The 22064-nt window shown below is 38.8% G+C and overlaps 2 protein-coding genes across 2 annotated transcripts; one reads left to right on the top strand and one right to left on the bottom strand.

Moving 5' to 3' along the window:
• Nucleotides 1-33: 33 nt before the first annotated feature.
• gba1 (glucosylceramidase beta 1) lies at nucleotides 34-7662 on the top strand. Its single transcript, XM_079837330.1, has 10 exons — nucleotides 34-356; nucleotides 452-646; nucleotides 1734-1880; nucleotides 1970-2103; nucleotides 3948-4120; nucleotides 4224-4461; nucleotides 4537-4761; nucleotides 6432-6595; nucleotides 6965-7081; nucleotides 7184-7662. Exons 1-10 carry the CDS (start codon nucleotides 305-307, stop codon nucleotides 7287-7289), a joined length of 1551 nt encoding a protein of 516 aa, XP_079693456.1. The 5' UTR covers nucleotides 34-304; the 3' UTR covers nucleotides 7290-7662.
• rnf115a (ring finger protein 115a) lies at nucleotides 7574-22022 on the bottom strand. Its single transcript, XM_079837331.1, has 9 exons — nucleotides 21885-22022; nucleotides 20796-20854; nucleotides 17431-17485; nucleotides 17009-17292; nucleotides 14530-14598; nucleotides 14182-14254; nucleotides 11908-12001; nucleotides 11538-11653; nucleotides 7574-8605 (listed from the first exon to the last, which is right to left on the bottom strand). Exons 1-9 carry the CDS (start codon nucleotides 22011-22013, stop codon nucleotides 8486-8488), a joined length of 999 nt encoding a protein of 332 aa, XP_079693457.1. The 5' UTR covers nucleotides 22014-22022; the 3' UTR covers nucleotides 7574-8485.
• Nucleotides 22023-22064: the final 42 nt, after the last annotated feature.

The following is a 22064-nucleotide window of genomic DNA, read 5'->3' as shown; positions in this document are numbered from 1 at the left end:
AAACATTGTTGTTTGAAGTCACGTGATGAATGAGGTGGTCATGTGACCGCAGCCTCACCCGGAACTCTGTTGCATGCTGCGTGATTGACTGTTTACAACTCAGAAACAGTACGAGAAAGTGTTCCTTTAAACAAAATTTAAGGACAGTAATATTAATGTTTCCGTTTTTAGGCCTCGGACAAACTATATACACAGAGGGGGCTGTCTGCTAAAAAGGAATAAGTCGCGAGAGCACGTTTAATTATTTGAATAAGCGTTGTTTACATGTTACGTTAACGAATCTCCGCAGCATCTCATCGACAGAATGAGAGAAACAGCCCTTTTCATTCTACTTACTGGAGTAATCATAGCAAGAGGTGTGTTTATTATCTAAATATAAACTGTTATATGGAATGTTAAACTACTGTTGTTTTCATTTTATGTGTCTGCTTGTTTGTGTCTCTCGGTCCAGCTGACAGTAAGGACTGTCAAGCACTGAATTTCGGTCATGGTTCGGTTGTGTGTGTGTGCAATGCGACATTCTGCGACTCGGTGGGCCGGATTGGGTTGCCAGATCCCGGTCAGTTCTTGTCATATGTCAGCAGTAAAACTGGCAGCAGACTCATGAGGAGTCAGGGACAGTTCCAGAAAAACAGCACAGGTGCAGGTGAGTGCTCTAAATGTAGCCATGGAATCAAAATGGATGATTCTAAGTATTGCAGCACTTACTATAAATTATTTCTTCTTTGCCATATTTTTATTCACATGCCTTTATAATCATTAATCAAAATAACTTAAAAATACCCCTTTTCTATGATATCTATTTTCTGATGACTGGTGTGAGGGTGGGGCAACCTGTCACTCGAGTTCACAGCAATGGCAAACCATGACCATCCAATCAATTCCCCATGGACAAAATCAAGTCCCGGCCTAAAAAAATTTCTTATTCGGATATACATCACAATAGTGAAAGGGTTAATTCACCCAAAAATGAAAATTCTGTCATTAATTACTCACCCTCATGTCGTTCCAAACCATTAAAGGAACACTCCACTTTTTTTGAAAATAGGCTCATTTTCCAACTCCCCTAACGACATGAGGATGAGTAATTAATGGCAGAATTTTCATTTTTGAGTGAATAACCCTTTAAGAAACGACCATCGCAGCTTTCGTTTCATGCCAACTTGAGTGTGAAACTAAGATTTCTATATGTGTTAGGCCTTCAAGTTATTTTACCCCAAAATTTAAATTTTGTCATCATTTAGTACAATCATGTCATTCCAAACACGTCTTCCGTTCATCTTCGGGACACAAATGAAGATTTTTTTTTCAATGCGTATTTGCATTCATTGTTTATATGTGGATGAAAATTTTGGTTGCTTGGACTTTCGGTGGATGGACATAAAAAATGAGAATTTTGTGTCTTGAAGATGAACATAAGTCTTATGGGTTTCGAATGACATGAGATTATATGATAACAGTATTTTCATTTTTTGGGGAAAAGAAATACATTAAAGGTGCACTGATTGAAGATTACAAGGGCACATAAAATTAAAATGAATGATGTGCACGGATGAATCATAATAAATACTGCAATATTCCATAAAAATAAGAATAGTCCATTTTGATTTCATAGTGACTTTAAGGAATAAGGCAAAAGTCAGGTAGAGAAAGAAGTTTTAAATTAAAAATGAAATATATTTAATATTAGGTCAAATGCTGAATCCCTCTCTTTCTTCTCTTCTGAATCTCAGCTCTCAGAATCACTTTGAATCCCAGTCAGAAGTACCAGCTCATTAAAGGATTTGGGGGAGCCATGACAGATGCGGCAGCCATGAATATTCTGTCTCTGTCCTCTGGAGCTCAGGACCAGCTGCTCAGACAGTACTTCTCCCCAGATGGTGAGAGTGACAGAGACTGAGAGGGACAGAGGATGAAAATGGGTTCAGCATTCTCAGTTCTGAATGGTGCACATCCCTGTCTGTCACAGGTATAGAGTACCGTTTCGTGAGAGTGCCAGTGGCCAGTTGTGATTTTTCAACTCGCCTCTATACGTATGCGGACACTCCAGGGGACTACGATCTCCAGAACTTCACCCTGGCCGAAGAGGATATTCACATGAAGGTATCATACACAAACAGAAACACACCATCACAAATTTGGGGTGTGCGATTTTGACAAAAAGCTATAACTCGACATTTGTGGAGTTTTTTTGTTTTGTGCTGGCCTGCTACCATGGCTGGTTAAAGCCTGCCGTGGACAGCCGACTCACAAAACTTTTCATATTCTATGTTGTGGTTAGTTCACATAATTTTCTAGGGCATTTTCACCTATAGCCTATAAGAGCAATTTATTTCTAAAATTGGCAGCTGCTAAGTGAAAATAGTGATAGATTCTATGTACAGTGTACACTATATAAAAATAGCAGTATTTTATTTGCAATAAGTGTAAATAGGAGTTAGATACTATTTATACTTAAAAATAGTGGTAGATACTATTTGCACTTCAGTGTTGTACATTAAAGAGTATGCAAAAAAAAAACAGTGTAAATGATTATATTCATTAAAATTATTGTTGAGACAATAATGCCCTCCCTACTCCTACCCCTAACCTAACCCTAATTGATAGACACTTTATTTCCACTTGTCAAATATTTTCTTCATTTTTATACAAATAAAAAAAAAGCCTTTTCGATCTGATATGAGAAGGGAAAAGGGAGAGTTCGGCAAAAGTCGATTTGCGTCAAAACTTTCTACCACGCGCCTTGCCCCTACACTATTGCTACCGTTAACAATCCAGCGTCTTCCGTATTTTATCGAGCCCAACCAAACATCAGTGGGCGGAGTTAGTGGAAATAGCCTCTGCCAATAAGGCATTTGTGTTTTAATATTGATATATTAAATGATAAAAACATTTATTGATATTTTTTTATATGAAACTATAACCGCCAGTAAATGGCGACAAGTCCTTTATTTCTAAAATTATTTAATATATGTCAGCTTTTGGTAAATTCTTACATTTACAATAATTTTAATCAGAATAAGACTAGTGTTAAAAAAACAACAACTTTATTTTAAAATATGAAACTAAAGTAATGTTTACATGACAATGATGTACTAAAAACGTTTTTTCCTTTACGTTTTTTTTGCATACAGAGTACAGACGTCAAAGTTGTGAAAATGATCCCCATTCACGAGGATCCCAAAAAACTAAAAACTCTGTATTCTGCCAGGCCAGTAGATGGCGATATCACTTTGTAAAGAAACACTACGCGCCTATATAGACTGAACACATAATACACATGCACATGACATCACCATTTTTACAAATTTCCATTTTTGTGGTTTACACAGAGACGATGACTATATAATAATTTTTTTTTGTTAAAACTTGTCCTTTGAAAGTTTTCAAAAGTTTCTATTTTCATGCCCCCAAAACGTTGTTGTTGTATAAATGAATGGCCAAAACGGATAAGTGTTGAACAGGAAGAGCCATGTGAACAGGGAGTGTTTTGACAACATTGCTGTCTGTATGCGAAAAACACCAAGGAAAACCTTTTCTATTTATAGTACATCGTTGTTGTCGTGTAGAAGTACCCTAAACCAGTAGTCCCTGTCTTAATGAGCGAGTCATTAAATCATTCGAAGCAAGTGCTTTATGAGTGATTATTGAATCATTCACTCATGCAAATTCATTCAAAAACGCAGATTCATTCAGCAATGTACACCACTGTTTGTTGCTTGGAGATGTGTAGCGGTTCTTTTTATTGAACTCTTTTTGTTGCCATTCTTAATGCATTCTAATAGGCTATATCACGTAGTAAATGGATTCTCAATGTGCGATTTTGCAAAGTGAGTGACTGACTCAATAATGTCTGCTTGCATATTGTTAAAAAAAATATTATATTACTGTATACGATACATATGCACCCCTGTAATCACAACACCACAGTCATCTTTCCTCCCCAGATTCCCCTGCTGCAGCGGGCACAGGCTCTCTCTGCTCAGCCTCTCAATCTGTTTGGCAGTGCCTGGAGCGCCCCCGCCTGGCTGAAGACCAATGGTGCACTGATTGGGAAGGGCTCCCTCAAAGGCAAGCCAGGAGGCAAAGAGCATAAGACCTGGGCTCAGTACTACATTAGGTGCATGAAGAAACCTAATACTGCATTTAAATACAAATATCTTTGTTTTTTCATAATAGTAATTTTCATCCTTTTAATGATGGCTTTTACGTGTCCTATTCAGATTTCTAGAGGAGTATGGGAAATATAATCTTTCATTCTGGGGGTTGACATCAGGGAACGAGCCCACTGCAGGCCAAATTACAAATTACAGTTTTCAGGCTTTGGGTTTTACTCCGGAGACACAGCGTGACTGGATTGCCCTGGATTTGGGTCCAGCACTCCATTCCTCATCCTTTCCCAAGACCCGCCTTATGATCCTCGATGACAACCGAGTTCTGCTTCCACACTGGGCCAAAGTGGTAGGTGAGGATGGGTGGACAAATAGAGGAATGGGAAGAGGTTATTAAGAGTCCACCTCTCTTTCCCTGTTGTAGGTTCTGAGTGACGTACAAGCAGCACGTTATGTCCACGGCATTGGTGTTCACTGGTACCTGGACAGTCTTGCACCGCCTGACATCACCCTGTCAACCACACACCACCTCTACCCAGAGTACTTCCTGTTTGCAACCGAGGCGTGTTCTGGGTGGAAACCGGGGGATCATGGTGTGCGTCTGGGCAGCTGGGACAGAGCAGAGGACTATGCACATGACATCATACAGGTACTTCGAAAAATCAATGTAGATAAAAATGATTATATACTATATCATAACCTTGATTGACCTGGTTACAGATTAAATACAGTCAAACCAAAAATTATTCAGACACCATATATAATTTATCACTAGTGGGTGCAAGACACTATAGTTCATTTATTTAAGCGAGGATAGCAAAATTAAGTAAGCTGTGACATAGTATACCCAAAAATTCTTCATACAGTGGACTACCAGTAAAATTGATACAAATTTGGGACCAAAATTATTCAGACACTTTAACTTGACCATATTTTGCTTAAGTGTTTTTTCTTGAATTGCTACCACAGACTGAACAGAAGGAAGCATTTCTTGGTCATTGGTTGACCTAAATTGGTATTATCTAATCCTGTACTTAAATTTAACAGCTGACAGCTGATTGGTCGATTGTAATCCATTACATACCTTTCTATCAAAGTTATCTGACATGATCAACATGAAATTGTTCACAGTTAAACTCTGAGTTCCTGTCATATTTTATTACTATTTTCGAAACTATTACGAATAAACTGTGATAATGTGAGAAAATGTTGAAGGTGTCTGAAAAATTTTGGTTTGACTGTATATATTATTTTTATTATTATTTAGTAAAGGCTTACCTGTAGAGTATATGTAATGTCATTATTTAATATTATATTTAAAGGATGTTCACTTCAAAATGAAAATGTCATGATAATTTACTCACCCCCATCTCATCCAAGATGTTCATGCCTTTCTTCAGTCGAAAGGAAATTAAGTTTTTGAGGATAACATTCCCAGATTTTTCTTCATAAAATGGATGTCAATGGCAACCAATGGTTGAAGGTCCAAATCAATGCAGTTTCAAAGTGCTTCGAAGAGCTTCAAAGGGCTCTGCACGATCCCAGCTGAGGAATAGGGTCTTATCTAGCAAAACCATTGGTCAGTTCCTATAAAAATTAAAATGTATATTCTTTTTAACCTCATATGCGTGACTTCGATGTTGTGATTCTTCACGACGCATGACGTCATCACGTCGGAAAGGTCACGGCCGTGACGTAGGTGGAAGTACGGACCTTGTGTTAAAACGAACGTGCAAAGGTTAAATCAAACGGCCTTTACAAAAATAAAGGTAAAGCAACGATGTTGGACAATTTTTAAGTTGGAGGAGAACATGAGTTTTTCGGCACTTGGCCGGTACGTCATGCGTTGAGAAGAATCACAACCCCAAAGACGCGCATTTGAAGTTAAAAAATATATATTAAATTTTTTTTTGGTAAATGACTGATCGTTTCGCTAGATAAGACCCTATTCCTCAGCTGGGATAGTGCAGAGCCCTTCGAAGCCCTTTGAAACTGCATTGATTTGCCATTGAAAACCAATATATGGAGAAAAATCCTGGAATGTTTTCCTCAAAAAACGTAATTTCTTTTTGATTGAAGAAAGACATGAACATCTTGGATGAGATGGGGCGAGTACATTTTTGAAGTGAACTAATCCTTTAAGCCTTTTCTCGCCCCATCTTTTTTTCCAAAAAGGATTATAAAAATATTTAAAAATATTTCGGGCAAAATTTTGTGTTGAGGCTGCACTGCCACTTACATACAAAGTGGCTACAATATAATATTTTTAAATGTAATTATTAAAAAAAATTATTACAATGTAACTTTCTCTTTATTTAGGACATGAATAACTATGTGGCAGGCTGGACAGACTGGAACTTGGCCCTCAATCAGGATGGAGGGCCAAATTGGGTTAAGAACTTTGTGGACAGCCCCATTATTGTGGACCCAAGAAAGGATATCTTCTACAAGCAGCCCACCTTCTACAGCATGGCCCACTTCAGGTTAGACTCATTTAAGGCACCGTTAACTTTAGAACTTTTGCACAAAAATGCCATCTAAAGGTGATGATTACACGGGGCAACTTTTTGAGCAGTATTGCCGTATTACCAGGTAGGACATAGGGCCCACGACTGATTTTAAGTATCCAGAAAAAAAGTTGCCCTGTGTATCATCACCTTAAAGTTTAAATTTCGCTATTAAATGTGGCCAATGCTGTAATTTAATGGCAAACAATTTTGTATCATACGTGGGTTGTGTAAAACTAACCAATATTTTATAAATCTGAATAATATAATCCAAATATTCCAGCATTTATATGCTGAACTGGGTCTCAACTTCTAAGTTTGTTTTTGTGCTTTTAAAACTGACAGCAAGTTCTTGTGGGAGGGGTCACAGAGAGTGGGCGTGTCCTTCAGTCAACACACCAGCCTGGAAATATCTGCCTATATCAGACCTGATACCTCAGTAGTGTTCATCATTCTCAACAGGTAAAAGACTGGGATGTTATCATTTACACTCATCTGGTGTTGTTGCGTAGCAGTCATTATTACATGAATTCAGTTTGATATGAAATGTTTCTGAAACTGCAGGTCTGAAGAGGAGGTGCGGTTTGAAGTTTGGGATCAAACGCTGGGCTTTTTGCCTGGAACGGCCTCACCTCACTCCATCCTCACACTACTGTGGAGCAGAAGCTGACCAACTGTACTAAACACTGGGTCAATAACCCACATATGCACCTTATTGATTAACTTGAATCATTTCAGTCATGCTTTAAGACCTGTAACATTTCAAATGACTGCAGCAACCACGATTACAAAGAAATCATTTCAATAAAGTCAATAGTGATTTGTACGTTTTAGAGGCAATAAAAAACATGATGTGACTGGGTCATGATTTAAAACAATATGTTAACGTCCCTGGAAAAAAACTTGATGTACAAAATGTCTTGCACTGTAAGATATTATGAATTAAAAATCTCAAATGCAACTATTCAAAGCCATTTCTTCTGAGAATACACATGTAAGTAAATCAATATGAATATGATGCTTTTGTCGTCATAGCAAGATCAACATGTTTCCTGGTTTTTATTCCGTTTTTTTATTAATACATCATGGTCATACACATCATATAATATATATTTATATACTTTAATATTTAGCGATTCATTGTCATTTTCATCATCAATGTTTTTTGTCTTCCTTAAATGAGTTTTCCAACTAAAATTATTTACATTAGAAAAAACTGTAATAGAAATGAGAGTGAAAAGAACTAAATTAAACTGAATGACATCGATGGGTTTGTGATATATACACACCAGAGATGGAGGGGAGAGACAAAACTTCATGATCCCCTGGACAAGTGGAGGAAGAAAAAAAAAAGAATGCAAGAACAACAAAAGGCCTGGGGACGTAAAGCGACATTTATAAACCGCAAAGACACGCCACCCCATCCCAACGAGAATTCACATTGAACGGTAAGAGGCGCTATCTGGGGAGTACAGCTCGTCTCTGGGAAACCAAACACTGTACGATCTAAATGTGGGTTGGGAGTTGTGCTGCTAAAGCAACAATATGTGCCCGACCCTACCCTCATCCTACACTGTTTGTTTGTTCACCCGGGGTAGGAATAAGAATGGATAAACTAGAGGAGATGCTGTGCAGAAAACTGGAAGGAATCAAAAGATGTCTGAAAATATGGGAAAGATATAGATACATTGGGATAGACACAAATAAAGACTGCTAGAGAAAAGAGGTAAACAAACCATAGTAAAAATATACCAGCATGATGGGATGAACACAAAGTATAGACGAAAAAAAGGAAAGAGACAAACAAGCTTGGGTTAAGACAGAGAGCTCGGGTGAGACGGGCGGACGTGTGTGTGAGTGTGTGTTTCAGAAGGACCATCTCTCCGGTGTGCGAGGATCAGTGTTTAGGGAGGAAGGCTCTGATGAGGACTGAGTGCCGCTTTCATCCCCATTCAGGCTCTTCCTGCACACAGGACACGTGTCGTGCTTCAGGGAGGAAGAAGAGAGAAGGGTACGTCAGGGTCTATTTGTGATACTGAAAATACAGTTTGAACCTCACAAGTGACTAAAAACTTTATTCCAACAGAGTGAAGTTAGATTGGATGTAAAAAGCACAACAACAAAAAATACACTTTCCAGTCCTGAAAAAAATATAATTACTTTTAACCCACAATACTGTCCACTATCTTGGTATCCATGAATTCATAACAATGCATTATGGGATTGTATTATCCATAAAGGATACATGCAATGACTTACATTTTGGATACAGCAACTTAACATTAGCATCATTTTTCTCTCTACCTCTTCGAACAACATTTGCATTAGGAACACACGTACACCACCAGTCAACTTGATGCAAAAGAAAATATTTCCCAGATAATAGGTACTTAAAGGGATAGTTCAGCCAAAAATTAAAATTACGCCATCATTTACTCACCCTAGTCCTCCACCCAAGTCATCCCAGGTGTATATGACATTCTTCTTTCAGACCAATACAATCGGAGTTGTATTAAAAAATGTCCTGGCTCTTCCAAGCTTTATAATGGCAGTCAATGGCTGTTTCTGTTTTGAAGTCCATAAAAGTGCATCTAACCATCATAAAAGATATCCACACGGCTCCAGGGGGTTAGTAAAGGCCTTCTGAAGTGAAGCGTTTGTGTGAGAAAAATATCTTATATTAATTTAAAACTTTACAAACTGTAATATCTAACTTCCGCTAACTGTTGCACGCAATTTTAAATATGGATATTTTTCTTACACAAATGCATCGCTTCAGAAGGCTTTATTAACCCCCTGGAGCCGTGTGGATATCTTTTATGATGGATAGATTTTATGGACACTTTTATGGACTTTAAAACAGAAACAGCCATTCACTGCCATTATAAAGCTTGGAAGAGTCAGGACATTTTTTAATATAACTCCGATTGTATTCGTCTGAAAGAAGAATGTCATATACACCATGGCTTGAGGGCGAGTAAATCATGAGGTAAATTTTCATTTTTGGGTGAACTATCCCTTTTATTTGTATTGGCTTTAGAACAATGACAACAGAGCCAATTATTTAACGATCATTCAAAAATTTGAGTTAAATGCCTTTTTTTGAAAAATAAATAAATAAATAAATAGAATACTTTTACTTCACAAGGACACATTAAATAAATGTCTTTACTTACTTATTTTTACGCATTATAAATGAAATCTTTACTATTTCAAATAAACGCTGTTCTTTTGACCAACCATATTTAAAGAATCCTAAGAAAAGGTATCCCAGTTCCCACAAAAATATTAAGTAGCACAATGGAAATGTTTCTTGAGTATCAAATAATCATATTAGAATAATTTCTGAAGGATCATGTGACACTGACGCCTGGAGTAGTGATGCTGAAAATTCAGTTTTGCATCAGAAATAAATTTAAAAAAAAATAAGAAAGAATTATTTCGCAATATTACTGTATTTTTGATCAAATAAATTCAACCTATCAAAAAAATTTTTTAAAGTCTTCCTAACCCCCAAACTTGTGAACAGTAGTGAACATTGTATAAATACATTTGGAAAATATATAGCTGGCTTTAAGGAAAAGGATCATCCTATTTTTGGGGAACATGGCATTAAAAACCCCTGGTCTAGCCAAACAATCAGCACAAAACATTTCTTGGTCATCACATTGTTACTTCCATTTGTGGTATTTCATAGTTTTGATGACTTTAGTTCCCTGAAAAATACATAGATATCGCAGAGATATCAATAAAATGTGTTTGAAAAAAAGACTTTGCTCATCTGCACTAAAATGTAGTGTCGTGGTCAAGACCACCTAAACCGAGACCAAGACTAGTGTGTGTTGAAACCAAGACAAGATCAAGACCAAGACTGCCAGATAAATGTCTTATATTTAATCAATTAACATAATTCAAATAATAATATACTATATAAAGCCGTTACCAATTATATCAATACCAATATTGAATGTTTGTATCAAACAAACATCACGTTTACAATCGTGCTAATTTTTGTGAAAACAGCTAAAAAAAATTATAAAATAATTTATAAGTTATAATGTATATCTTGAATTTGTGACATTTTGACAATTCTCCATTCATTTCTGATTGGCACTTCATTAACAAAAGAAATCAAATTATATTTAAGTTATTAACAGCATTTAAAGCCGTACGTTTTACATCCAATCACATTAGTGATGTTAAGAAATAAATCAGCAATTTAGCAATATAGCAATATCCCTGCAGTTGTGGTCTTGAAATAAAACCCTGAGTCCTCTTAGACTGAGACAAGACTGAGGACAAATACATTCGAGACCGTAGACAAGACCGATACCTTCAAACAATGGTCTTGAGACTAGTCTCTTAAAGGGATAGGTCACTCAAAAATATATATTTTTTAACTCATCCTCATGTTGAACACAAAAGAAGATATTTTAAAGAATGTTGGAAACCAGACAGCTGACTGCAGCCATTGACTTCCAAAGTAAGGGGGAAAAAAACTATGGAAGTCAATGGCTACCGTCAACTGTCTGGATAGCAACATTCTTTAAAAGATCTTCTTTTGTGTTCAGCAGAAGAAAGAATCTCCTACTGGTTTGGAACAATGACAGAATTTTCATTTTTGGGTGAGCTATCCCTTTAATACAACACTACTAAAATGTTTCAGATGTTTTTACATTTATAATTTTGAAGCGTGACACCTCTTTTCATTCTATTTATCAGATTCTTGTACACAAATACAATGCTTTCCAGAAATCTCTGTGCTTACTAGGTATCTAGGAATTTTTCCATCACCGCATCGTTTTCTTTCCTACTTCAAAAGATTGTCATATCTAAATATTTTCCTGAACTTTTTCCTATGTCTTTTCCTCATTCTCTCCCCTTTGTCCCATTCCTTCCTCTCTATTGTTTCTCTCACCAGTTCAAGCCAGGGCACAATGCAGTCACTATGGAAGATGTGGTTACAGGGCAGCTGCCGGACCGGCTCACCAATCGTATAGTCTTCCTTACATACAGGGCACTCCATATTGCAGTCTAGAAGAGACAATGAGAAGGAGAGAAAGAGAGAGAGACCACATGCAGGGGGTGAGAATAATGAGATTTTGGTAGACGAGTGTTGCCTTAAATAGGAATTATAATTCATCACCACACAAGGCCCATACTGGTAGGTCAATGACCCCTACTGAGTCTGTGAGCTTTAAATCATAACTAAAACGTCACAGTGTTCCTCACAGACCAGAAGAGAAAAATGACTTTCAAAGAAAAGGGAAGAGAGAAGAGAGACTAACCAGTGTGTTCCTGAGAGATGTTAACAGTGGGGAGGGAGGAAATTTTCTCTTTCTCAGCAGGAGGAGGACCAGTGTTCTCAAACTGACCCAGTAACTGAGTGAGAGAAACACAGAAATGATCAGCTTGTTTGCACAGAGTAACAGTAGGATCAGGTAACATGCAACTAGACTAATCAACTATGACTCTGCCATGACGCTTTAAGCTTGACGTTGACTAGTCGTTGGCCTACAGAGGGCGCAACAGGATAAACCATTTCCTGACACACACGCTCCGTTTCCAACAGTTAAGGGGGGGGGGGGCTTTTTACACTGTTAAAGACTTGGATTCCCATCCTAAACATGGACAAAGTTTTGGAAAAAAAAGTTGGACATTTGATGGAGTATTTCTGTGCCAAAAATACTCCTTCCGGTTTCTCATAAGTTTCGGAAAGTTTTTTCCGAGTATGGGTATATGTGGCGTCAAATGGGGCGGAATGTCCTTGTACGGGCCGTACGAGCTCTTCTCCCGGAAGGGCGCGCACGCGCGAGACTAGAGCAAGAGAGCAAACGCTTTAGGGAAGCCGGCTGCGCTGCAGTCACAGGACTTCCCGAAATCAACAATGTCACCAAAGATGTGTGTTTTTGGTTGTCATGGCAAGACAATCATGTTTTTCTGGAGCAGCAACGGAGTTGTGCAAGTGTTTGTTTGTTCCCTGAATTTCGGCGACGATGGTTTATAAACAAGGTACAGTTCAACGCATTTGTAGCTCGCCTAATGCTGAAAGATGGAGAAGTCTCAGCGATTAAGGTTCACTGTCGTGTGTTGGTAGCAGGCGGTGAGTAAAACTGCTTCAAATGTCTTTGTGTTGTTAGCTATTGATTCCATTGTTTTTCTATGTAAACATGCATAGCTCAACGCAATAGCTGCGCGCGCTCGTCATTCTTTAGCTCCGCCCGAACGATACGCCCCCCCCCCAGCCGCTCTGCTTTTTTCAGAAAGACTCAGTACAGCGTATCTTTCTTTTATAAATATAATAAAACTAAAGACTTTTCGGAGATATGAAAGATGCAATACTACTCTATAGGTACTCAAGATTGACATGAGATTGACTGAAAATGAGTGTTTCACCCCCCCTTTAAAATGACAAATAAATGCATACTTTGAGAGCCCTCCACAAGACATGTTTGATTATGCCATCTGGATGCTCAAAATTGATCGGGAGAATGCACGTTTTAAACAGCTTATTGTACAGGCAAATTAACCACCGTTCTAAACTAATGCGGTGCTGCATTGTAACGCACACACATAGCTCGCACTAGCCGGGATGCCAGCCGAACTTAGCCCCGCCCACAACATTTGAGGTCGGGAAGTTCGGTCTGGACTTGATCTGTTGTGGAGCAACTATAGAGACAGAGCGACACGCGTCATAATCTGAAGACCACGCCCACCGGGGGGGAAAACAATCAAAACGTCTCCATTGACTTTGCATTGCGGGAGGCTGCCTCCGTGTCATTTCGGACTTATAACAAAAAACTGAACAATGTATAAAAGCTGATATGTGACAAAGTGTACTGTAAACAAGCTAAACAAAACCCAGAAGCAAAAACCCAGACGTTTTTATAAGCTGTTGACCCCAAAAACGAGCGTTTAAGGACAAAAAAGTGGATTCAGGCCATTGAGACAGCCTTTTTACCCATGGGTTTTTACATTTACCCATTCTTCCTGCTGAAGCTTCACTTCGTATTGCCTGTATCCACTTTTATCTTCTTAAACGCTCGTTTTTTTGGGTCGACACCTTATAAAAACTTATTTCTGTGTTTTTTAGCTTGTTTGCTGTACACCTTGTCACATATCAGCTTTAAGACATTGTTCTGTTTTTTTGTTTTAAGTCCGAAATGACAATGAGGCAGCCTCCCGCAATGCAAAGTCAATGGAGAGCGTTGGATTGGATTTCTTGATAACTAAAACTCACAGCTTCAGTATTAGTAGAGAGACGCTGGCAGGTAGAATTAATTCACACGCAAACGCGCTCTCTCACTAATGCATTCATATAGATGTAATCTTTATTGTGCTACTTCATAAGTATCTGATTCAGAACGAGCAGAACATAACGACCCAAAGACAAAAGAACTGATAAAAAAGCTGCAATGTAGGAGCAATAAACTTGTGGGCAGCGCTGTGTCATATGCCATAGGGGTTGCAAAAGAAAACCCACGTTCGTTAATTAATTACGTCGTCAGCTTAATTAATTAAGTTGTTCAACCCCTAGCACACGCATCATCCTGCTCAACTACCTGTGTGATGACTGCATCCAGACCCCCCTGTCCCCAGGCGTAGTCCCCGGGGTTTGAGTGCAGCATGCCCGTCCTAACACACACACACACACACACACACACACACACACAAACATCAAGATTACCGGCTTTACCATATTTGAACTGAGATTGGAGAAAACATTGTAACAACAAAAAATTACACACTTCCACTTTAAAAGCTAATTTACTTATATATACACAAGTGAATAAAAAAAAAATATATATATATATATACACACACACACACCAAGACGACCGGCTTAAGCATATTTAATACTGACAGTAAATTACAGTTACATTAATATTGAATGAAAATGTTTTCTTTACCATGTCAGCGGAGGAGAGCCTGGTACTCCTGAATTGGCGAAAAGGCCTGCGAGAAACTGCTGTACTATTCTAGAAGGAGAGTGGAGACATCAGTGAGGAACTGATTAATATTGGTACTGGGGAATTCAGCCAACTTCCTTATTTTTTTTATTGACATTTCACGTTTTAACCAGTAAACTGACTCATACAGTACACGTAAATATTGGCAGTAACTAATTTAAAAATAGCACTACATGTAGAGGCACTACATATTTTATGGAACAAAGTTTTAAACATTGTCCTTGAGAAGAAGAGTCTCACTCAGATTTCTAAGCTGGGACATAAACCATTCAAAACAAGCTTTGACCAATTGTAATATTATGGTATACCTCATGATATTAGTCTATCACCTTTTTTTTTTGGCTAATCATTATGCCTATATCCAGTTTGTCAGTTTAAATTCATTTGTTATTGAAGAAATCAATAAAAAAAAGAAAATTTAGAAATAACTATCAAATGGCCTATTCACACCAACTATCAATATTAAAAGATATCAACAAATGTTTATACATTATTATTATTATTATTATTATTATATGCAATTTATTTTGTTTTAACTAGTGTTTTTTCTTCATGTTGCTGATTAGTTTGTGTGATTATCATAGCATTAAATATATTATCACCATCATGGCACTAAAAAATGCAGCTGCGCGCGTGTGTGTGTGTGTGCGTGCATGTAGATAGAAGAAAACATTGTAATACAAGTGTGTATATTTTAGATCCGATACTCTCAATCAGGCATAACATTATGACTATTATTGTGTTGGTCCCCTTTTGCTGCCAAAACAGGCCTGACCCGTCGAGGCATGGACTCCACTAGACCCCTGAAGGTGTGCTGTGGTATCTCGCACCAAGATGTCAGCAGCAGATCCTTTAAGTCCTGTAAGTTGCGAGGTAGGGCCTCCATGGATAGGACTGGTTTGTTCAGCACTTCCCACAGATGCTCGATTGGATTGAGATCTGGGGAATTTGGAGGCCAAGTCAACACCTCAAACTCGTTGTTGTGCTCCTCAAACCAATCCTGAACCATTTTTGCTTTGTGGCAGGCCGCATGATCCTGCTGAAAGAGGCCACAGCCACCAGGGAATACCGTTTCCATGAAAGAGTGTACATGGTCTACATGTCAACAATGCTTAGGTAGGTGGTACGTGTCAAAGTAACATCCACATGAATGGCAGGACCCAAGGTTTCCCAGCAGAACATCAGAACATTGCCCAAAGCATCACACTGCCTCCAACATAGTGCTTCCCATAGTGCATCCTGGTGCCATGTGTTCCCCAGGTAAGCAACACACATGCAGCCGGCCATCCATGTGATGTAAAAGAAAATGTGATTCATCAGACAAGGCCACCTTCTTCCTTTGCTCTGTGGTCCAGTTCTGAAGCTCACGTGCACAATGTTGGTGCTTTTGGTGGTGGACAGGGGCTCGCTGACTGGTCTGCGGCTATGCAGCCCCATACACAACAAACTGCGATGCACTGTGTATTCTGACACCTTTCTATCAGAACCAGCATTAACTTCTTGAGCAATTTGAGCTACACTTGCTCATCTGTTTGATTGGACCACACGGGCCAGTCTTCGCTCCCCACGTGCATCAATGAGCCTTGGCTGTCCATGACCCTGTCCACCACAGTTCACCACCGTTCCTTCCTTAGACCACTTTTGATGGATACAGACCACTGCAGACCAGGAACACCCCACAAGAGCTGCAGTTTTGGAGATGCTCTGATCCAGTCGTCTAGCCATCACAATTTATCCCTTGTCAAACTCGCTCAAATCCTTACACTTGCCCATTTTTCCTGCTTCTAACACATCAACTTTGATGACAAAATGTTTAAAAATGACAAAATGCTTTCTGACTAATATACCCCACCCACTAACAGGTACCGTGATGAAGAGATAATCAGTGTTATTCACTTCACCTGTCATGATGTTATGCCTGATCGGTGTATGTATGCATGTATGTGTATAATATACATATATATACACACGCACGCACACACACACACACACACACACACACACACACACACACACACACACACACACACACACACACACACACACACACACACTAGACAGAGGTAGATTTATGCATTGTACTTGCAAACAAAATGATTCTAAATTCCTCAAAATGCATCATAACAGCTTGTTTATTCTGCTATGTTTGCTATCTGACTGTCAGCTGAATGTGCATTTGTAGATCAGCACTATCCACTGTATCAGAGACCATTTAGTCTTTATTAAGCATGCCAACTATTTGTGCTGTTCAGGCATTTGGTGTGAATAGGTCTTCAACGCAGATTTTAGTTAAAATGCGAAAGAGAATCTATGATAGATGAAAATGCAACCTCAGGAAAAATAAAAGAGAATGAAAACAAATCCACAGATTTGGGATACAGAACACGACCAATTGAAAAACTGAGATATTTAAATGTACCCCTCAACGGCGGGAGAGCGATCCGGTCGACTGCTTCCTCTGGATCGGTACCTCCTCTGAGTGCCGCCATACAGGCGTGGAGGACGACCAGGACCCCAGTGCTCTGCTCCACTTAGAGGGCCACCCAGGGGCCCGCTAAGCCCACTAAGTCCACCTGGCACAGAACCGCCGAACGGTCCGGCTCCGAGACTCCCAGATCCACTGCCCCCTCCCGGGACCCGCTCAGAGTCAGGACTTTCTAGATCCATACTGAACGGCCTCTCCACGAACAACAGCTGCCATAGCTACAGAAAAAAGGGGGGTGAAAGAGATAATTCTGAATGAGCAGTACAATGTTCCTCATTACATAAACTCCTTATCAATAGCTACACAATCTGTATCTCAGACAGGGAAGATGTTGTGGAAGGAAGGGGTCCACATACCTCAGCAAACTGTGAAGCCGTGTCATCAAGGCTATTTGAACTACTGTCCAGAAGACTGAGGAGTAAACAATCACATTCATGTCAGTCCTGGGACATAGCCAGGGACCATATTGCTGTTTCATGGAACTTGGCAACATAAATTGCAGTACAGCTGATTGTCTCGCTCACTGTGACATCGATCTAAACCAGTGCTTCTCAATCCCGAAATGCACATTTTGGATGTCTCACCCACTTGAGGGCTGCATCAGAAAGCTAAGACAACTGCCTTTCTATTCCACAATTCCCAGACAGCCAATGACAGAAGCATTTTAGTATGAAGGCACCTCCTAAGGAAAAATCTATTTTCATGTGAGCTTTAGTTATAACTAACTAGTAACCAAGCAAATATTAAATAATGTTTATTGTGTGCTAGAATGGAGACGAGATCTTAAAAACACTTGAAGATGAATTCGTTTATTTAGTTTTTTAATATTGCTGCATCAGATACCATTTATATTCAACAGCTGAACTACACAAACAGGACTGTGGAATATAACAGGCATTTATGCTGCCTTCGAAAGCTCACTAGCACATCCCTACTATATACTATACAAAAAGCAGTATATAAAATGTGAAACATGAACAATACCCAAATGACCTTCTGCATCATCTGACTGTGTTCAACCAATGCCACAGATCAGATTTGAAAAATAATAAATTGAAGAGAGAGCTGTGAGTTGAGAGACTCTTTTCGAGTGAAAATAGGTCAATGGCAAATAAGAGTGTCCAAAATAAAGACATAAAAATAAATAATCTATATAATCAAATGTAATTAAATACATTTTATAGATCAAGTTAAAAACTCATGTTCCAAGTTTTTGAAGAGAAATAATGTATTCATGATGGTTCCGAAAAAACTTTTACAATTTACGTTAAGATAAAAGTAAAAACAAAATTTCTTTACATCTTGAACACATGTAACTGCACACACATTATTTTTATTATTATTTTAAGATAATAACATCATTAATTATTAAATCAGAAATATTTTTACTTATACCATGTTCTGTCTGAATACTTGATTCTGATTGGCTGGAAGGTGTGCATTAAAACCATTTCACTCATTTTAATCACTGTTCTATATTAATGTGCGGTTTTCATTTAAGCACACACACACAGAGATCGCGCTACGCACACATAGAAACATTCAGGAGCACAGATACTACACAGATACCCCACAGATTTGATGTAATGTGGCCACGACGCGAAGCGGAGGAATAATTTTTTATGCATCTCATCCCAAGCCTCCGTTGCTAATTCCAAAACGTCAATTTAGAGCTAGTAACGGAGGCTTCAGCCACTGATAGCAGACTTAGATCACACAGAACTCGTTTTTCAGGTTCGAAAACGCGAGGCGCACCGCACTGCCTTTTTTGGTTGACGTTTTTTCATTTAGAAAAAAGCAGTGCGCTATGTTTTTCTTATGTTGCTAGGAAACCCCCGAATCAGCTGTCCTGTCAGTCTAATCAAGGTAACAGTCGCCACAACAGAAGACCCGCCTCTCCATTCATTCGATTGGACAATAGAAAAAAAATGAGATGACGTCGGGCGCTTTTCCGCTCCGAGTTGATTTTTTTTTCAATTTCATGCGCTCAGAGAGCTCCTTCTAAAACGCGAGGTGCCCGGGGCGCATACGCAGCGCACATAACACTCTCTGCCATCAGAAATTATTCAAAAGAGGCGCCTCTCGCTGCAAAAACACGTTCTGTGTGATCGGGGCCTAATGCAGTTATTAATGCAGTGTGTGTGAGAGAGAGAGAGAGAGAGAGATTAAGCATGTGTATTACCTCAGTCTGCATCTCGCAGCAGTGTTCGGCAGCTGCGTCTATACTGTCAGTTTATCTACTCAAGAACAGTGCCGTTATTACCTCGCTAGTGAGAAGTAGCTTTTAAGTTGTTAAACTATTTTACTGATAAAATCGTCCGAGCAGTGCTGACAACTGTGTGTGTGCGTTTGAGTTGAAGACAGAGAGGGAAAAAAAGCATAAAACATAATTTTGTGGCAAAAAATATGGAAATAATTTGTTGTTTTTATCCTATTGATTACTATATTTATTTGCTTGGTGAGTGTCATTGTGGGTTTTGGTACTTTTGCTGTTGTCTGCAAATAACTGAAATCATTTAGCGAAGTAATATGGAACTGTAATGCAGTGAAGACCTGCCTGGAACTACTTTAGCTGTGCGTTTCCCTGAAAGTTCATCAACCTATCAGATTCAAGCATTCAACAGCCCCGTATTACAATAATAAATAAAACTGAATCACTATTACATTTCTCAGCAATGAAGGGGTAACACAGCTGTTTTTGAAGTAATTAAACCCACAGCTTCATTGTTAGTTGAGAGGGACGCTGCACTGATCCAGATAATTCACAAATCTCTTGCGATAATTCAAATAAATGGCATATAATTCATTCAAATAAATGTAATCTTACAGAACTGCCATAGCTAGATCTAACGAGCCGTAACTGATGAAAATAACTGTCATTTTACCTTTTTGGTCAAAAATTGCAGTGTAAACATCCATAACAGCTTTAAGTTGTCAATGCTGTCAAATGATCACGATATAAACTGGATAATCCAACGGCTAGCAGGGTGCATTAAAATAGTTGAATTGCACAGCTAGCTGTGGATTATCCCTTACTTATTACATACATAAAATGATCAAATTATCTGATATTTTAAGAGATTTTTTGACCTTGACACACAGTCATGAGGGTCTATGATATTATTTCCTGTTTTATCTTTTTTCCCTGCACATCAGTTGCACCACATGACTTTTACACAAAAAAAGTATATGTATAATTTCAACAAAACATGAGATATGTGATATATCCAGCAATGTCTTAATACTATTCCAAAGAATTTCAATCAATGGCAGAGAAGTCCTGATATTTAGTGCATTCCATTCTGTAAAAAGTACATATTTCAGACACAGCACAGGCCTACTAAAGACCTAATCATACAAATAAATTGTGTTAAAAAGGAGATCCACTCTGTGCAGTGCTGCAGTAATCTAAAACCAGGATTGAGAACCACTGATTTAAACCCTTTCCCCAATAAATTCCAATTGAGCTGGAATTAAATGCAGTTTACTCATATCATTGATGTTCCTCTGGCAGAATAGTGACACAAACTATGAATGAAAATAACATCATAGGAACCTATTTTGACAGCCCATTTGGTGGTGCTATGAATCAGATGATACAAATCTACTCATTTACATACAACATAGGGCACTGAAAGAGCCGCCGTGGTAATCTAGAAGTGCAGGAGTTACAACATGCCATAGGAGACAACGAATGAGGAAGTGCAGCCATTGAGCTCACCTGGAATCTTCTGTAACCTCCTCGATGAAGCCGGAGTCACATCTGGGACAGATATACTCCTAAACGCAACCAAAACCACAATCAGAATACAGAAAAAAAATCACAGTGTTGACCTCAACACTGTAAACAAACAAACAGATAGATGTGGTTTTGTGAAGAGACACACATTTGCATAGAACTACTACAACACACATTCATTTGAATTTTAAAACAAATAGCCCTATATGAGGAGAGACACTCCCTTTAATGTGTGTCATAACAATTGCTGGCTGGTTCAAGAGGCTGCTTCCCTATTTTTTCTCTGATTTGAACAGGTCATCCTGTGGGTCTCCAACAAAAGAATGACAATGGCTGCTTATCTTGACATGTAGTACAACTAAGGACACTTATCAGGCTCATTCGCACTTTATACATCAAGCATGAACCAGTAACCAGTTATGATTCATCTTCTGAGTACAGTAAGACGTTTACTAAGTGAAATAGGGAGTAAACAAGGGATTACACACAACTCATCCTCATCGGGACAGCTCATGATGGATTGACTTACTGACACACTGACCAACAAGTGCTGAAATTAGACGGTCATTGACAGATCTATGATCTGTCACATTACAAACAAGTAAAATAGAAACAGAAACATTTAATAATCCGGTTTCGCTTTTGACAAGAGTTCAGTGTTTTCAGCACTTTTAAAAACATATTGTTAACATTTCGAAACAGTAACAGCCTGAATGAAACACTTAGTAAAGTCTAATATGTCTTAAAGAGTCACTATTTAAACGAAAGCTGTAACAAAAAGACAAGACATGGGTGTAGCATTTGTGCTAGAGACAAAACACGTTAGTTTACGCATTTAGTACGTGCGCGAGCCACAGTCTTACGTTTAGTAATACTGGTCATCGATCAATAGATTTATTTTTAGAGTTTATATACAAACGACAAGCCATAGCAGGCCCTTCGCCTACATCAGGTTGATACACTGCTAACATGCTAACTTTAGCACAACAGCGAAACCTACGAGACAGACAACGGAACTACAGAAACCGGCTACGATGAACCGACTGTGCGTTACAGACGACGCGGACTCACCGGCAGTTTGGGGCTCACTTCACCTTTACAACAGTGACAGAAGAAGCGATGCGGAGGGACCGCCGCAGCCTCCGCCATGTTTTCCGTGAGACTGTCTGTGTCCCAAACAGCAGCAGCAGCGCTAGCCATCGGTCCGCCCACTGCAGAGGGAGGCGCTCTGACATGAGCATTCGGAAGTCT

Source organism: Gobio gobio (assembly GCF_949357685.1).
Source record: "Gobio gobio genome assembly, chromosome: 15".
NCBI lineage: Eukaryota > Metazoa > Chordata > Actinopteri > Cypriniformes > Gobionidae > Gobio > Gobio gobio.
Note: the sequence above shows the minus strand (reverse complement) of the source record. Positions and strands in the feature narration are given on the sequence as shown.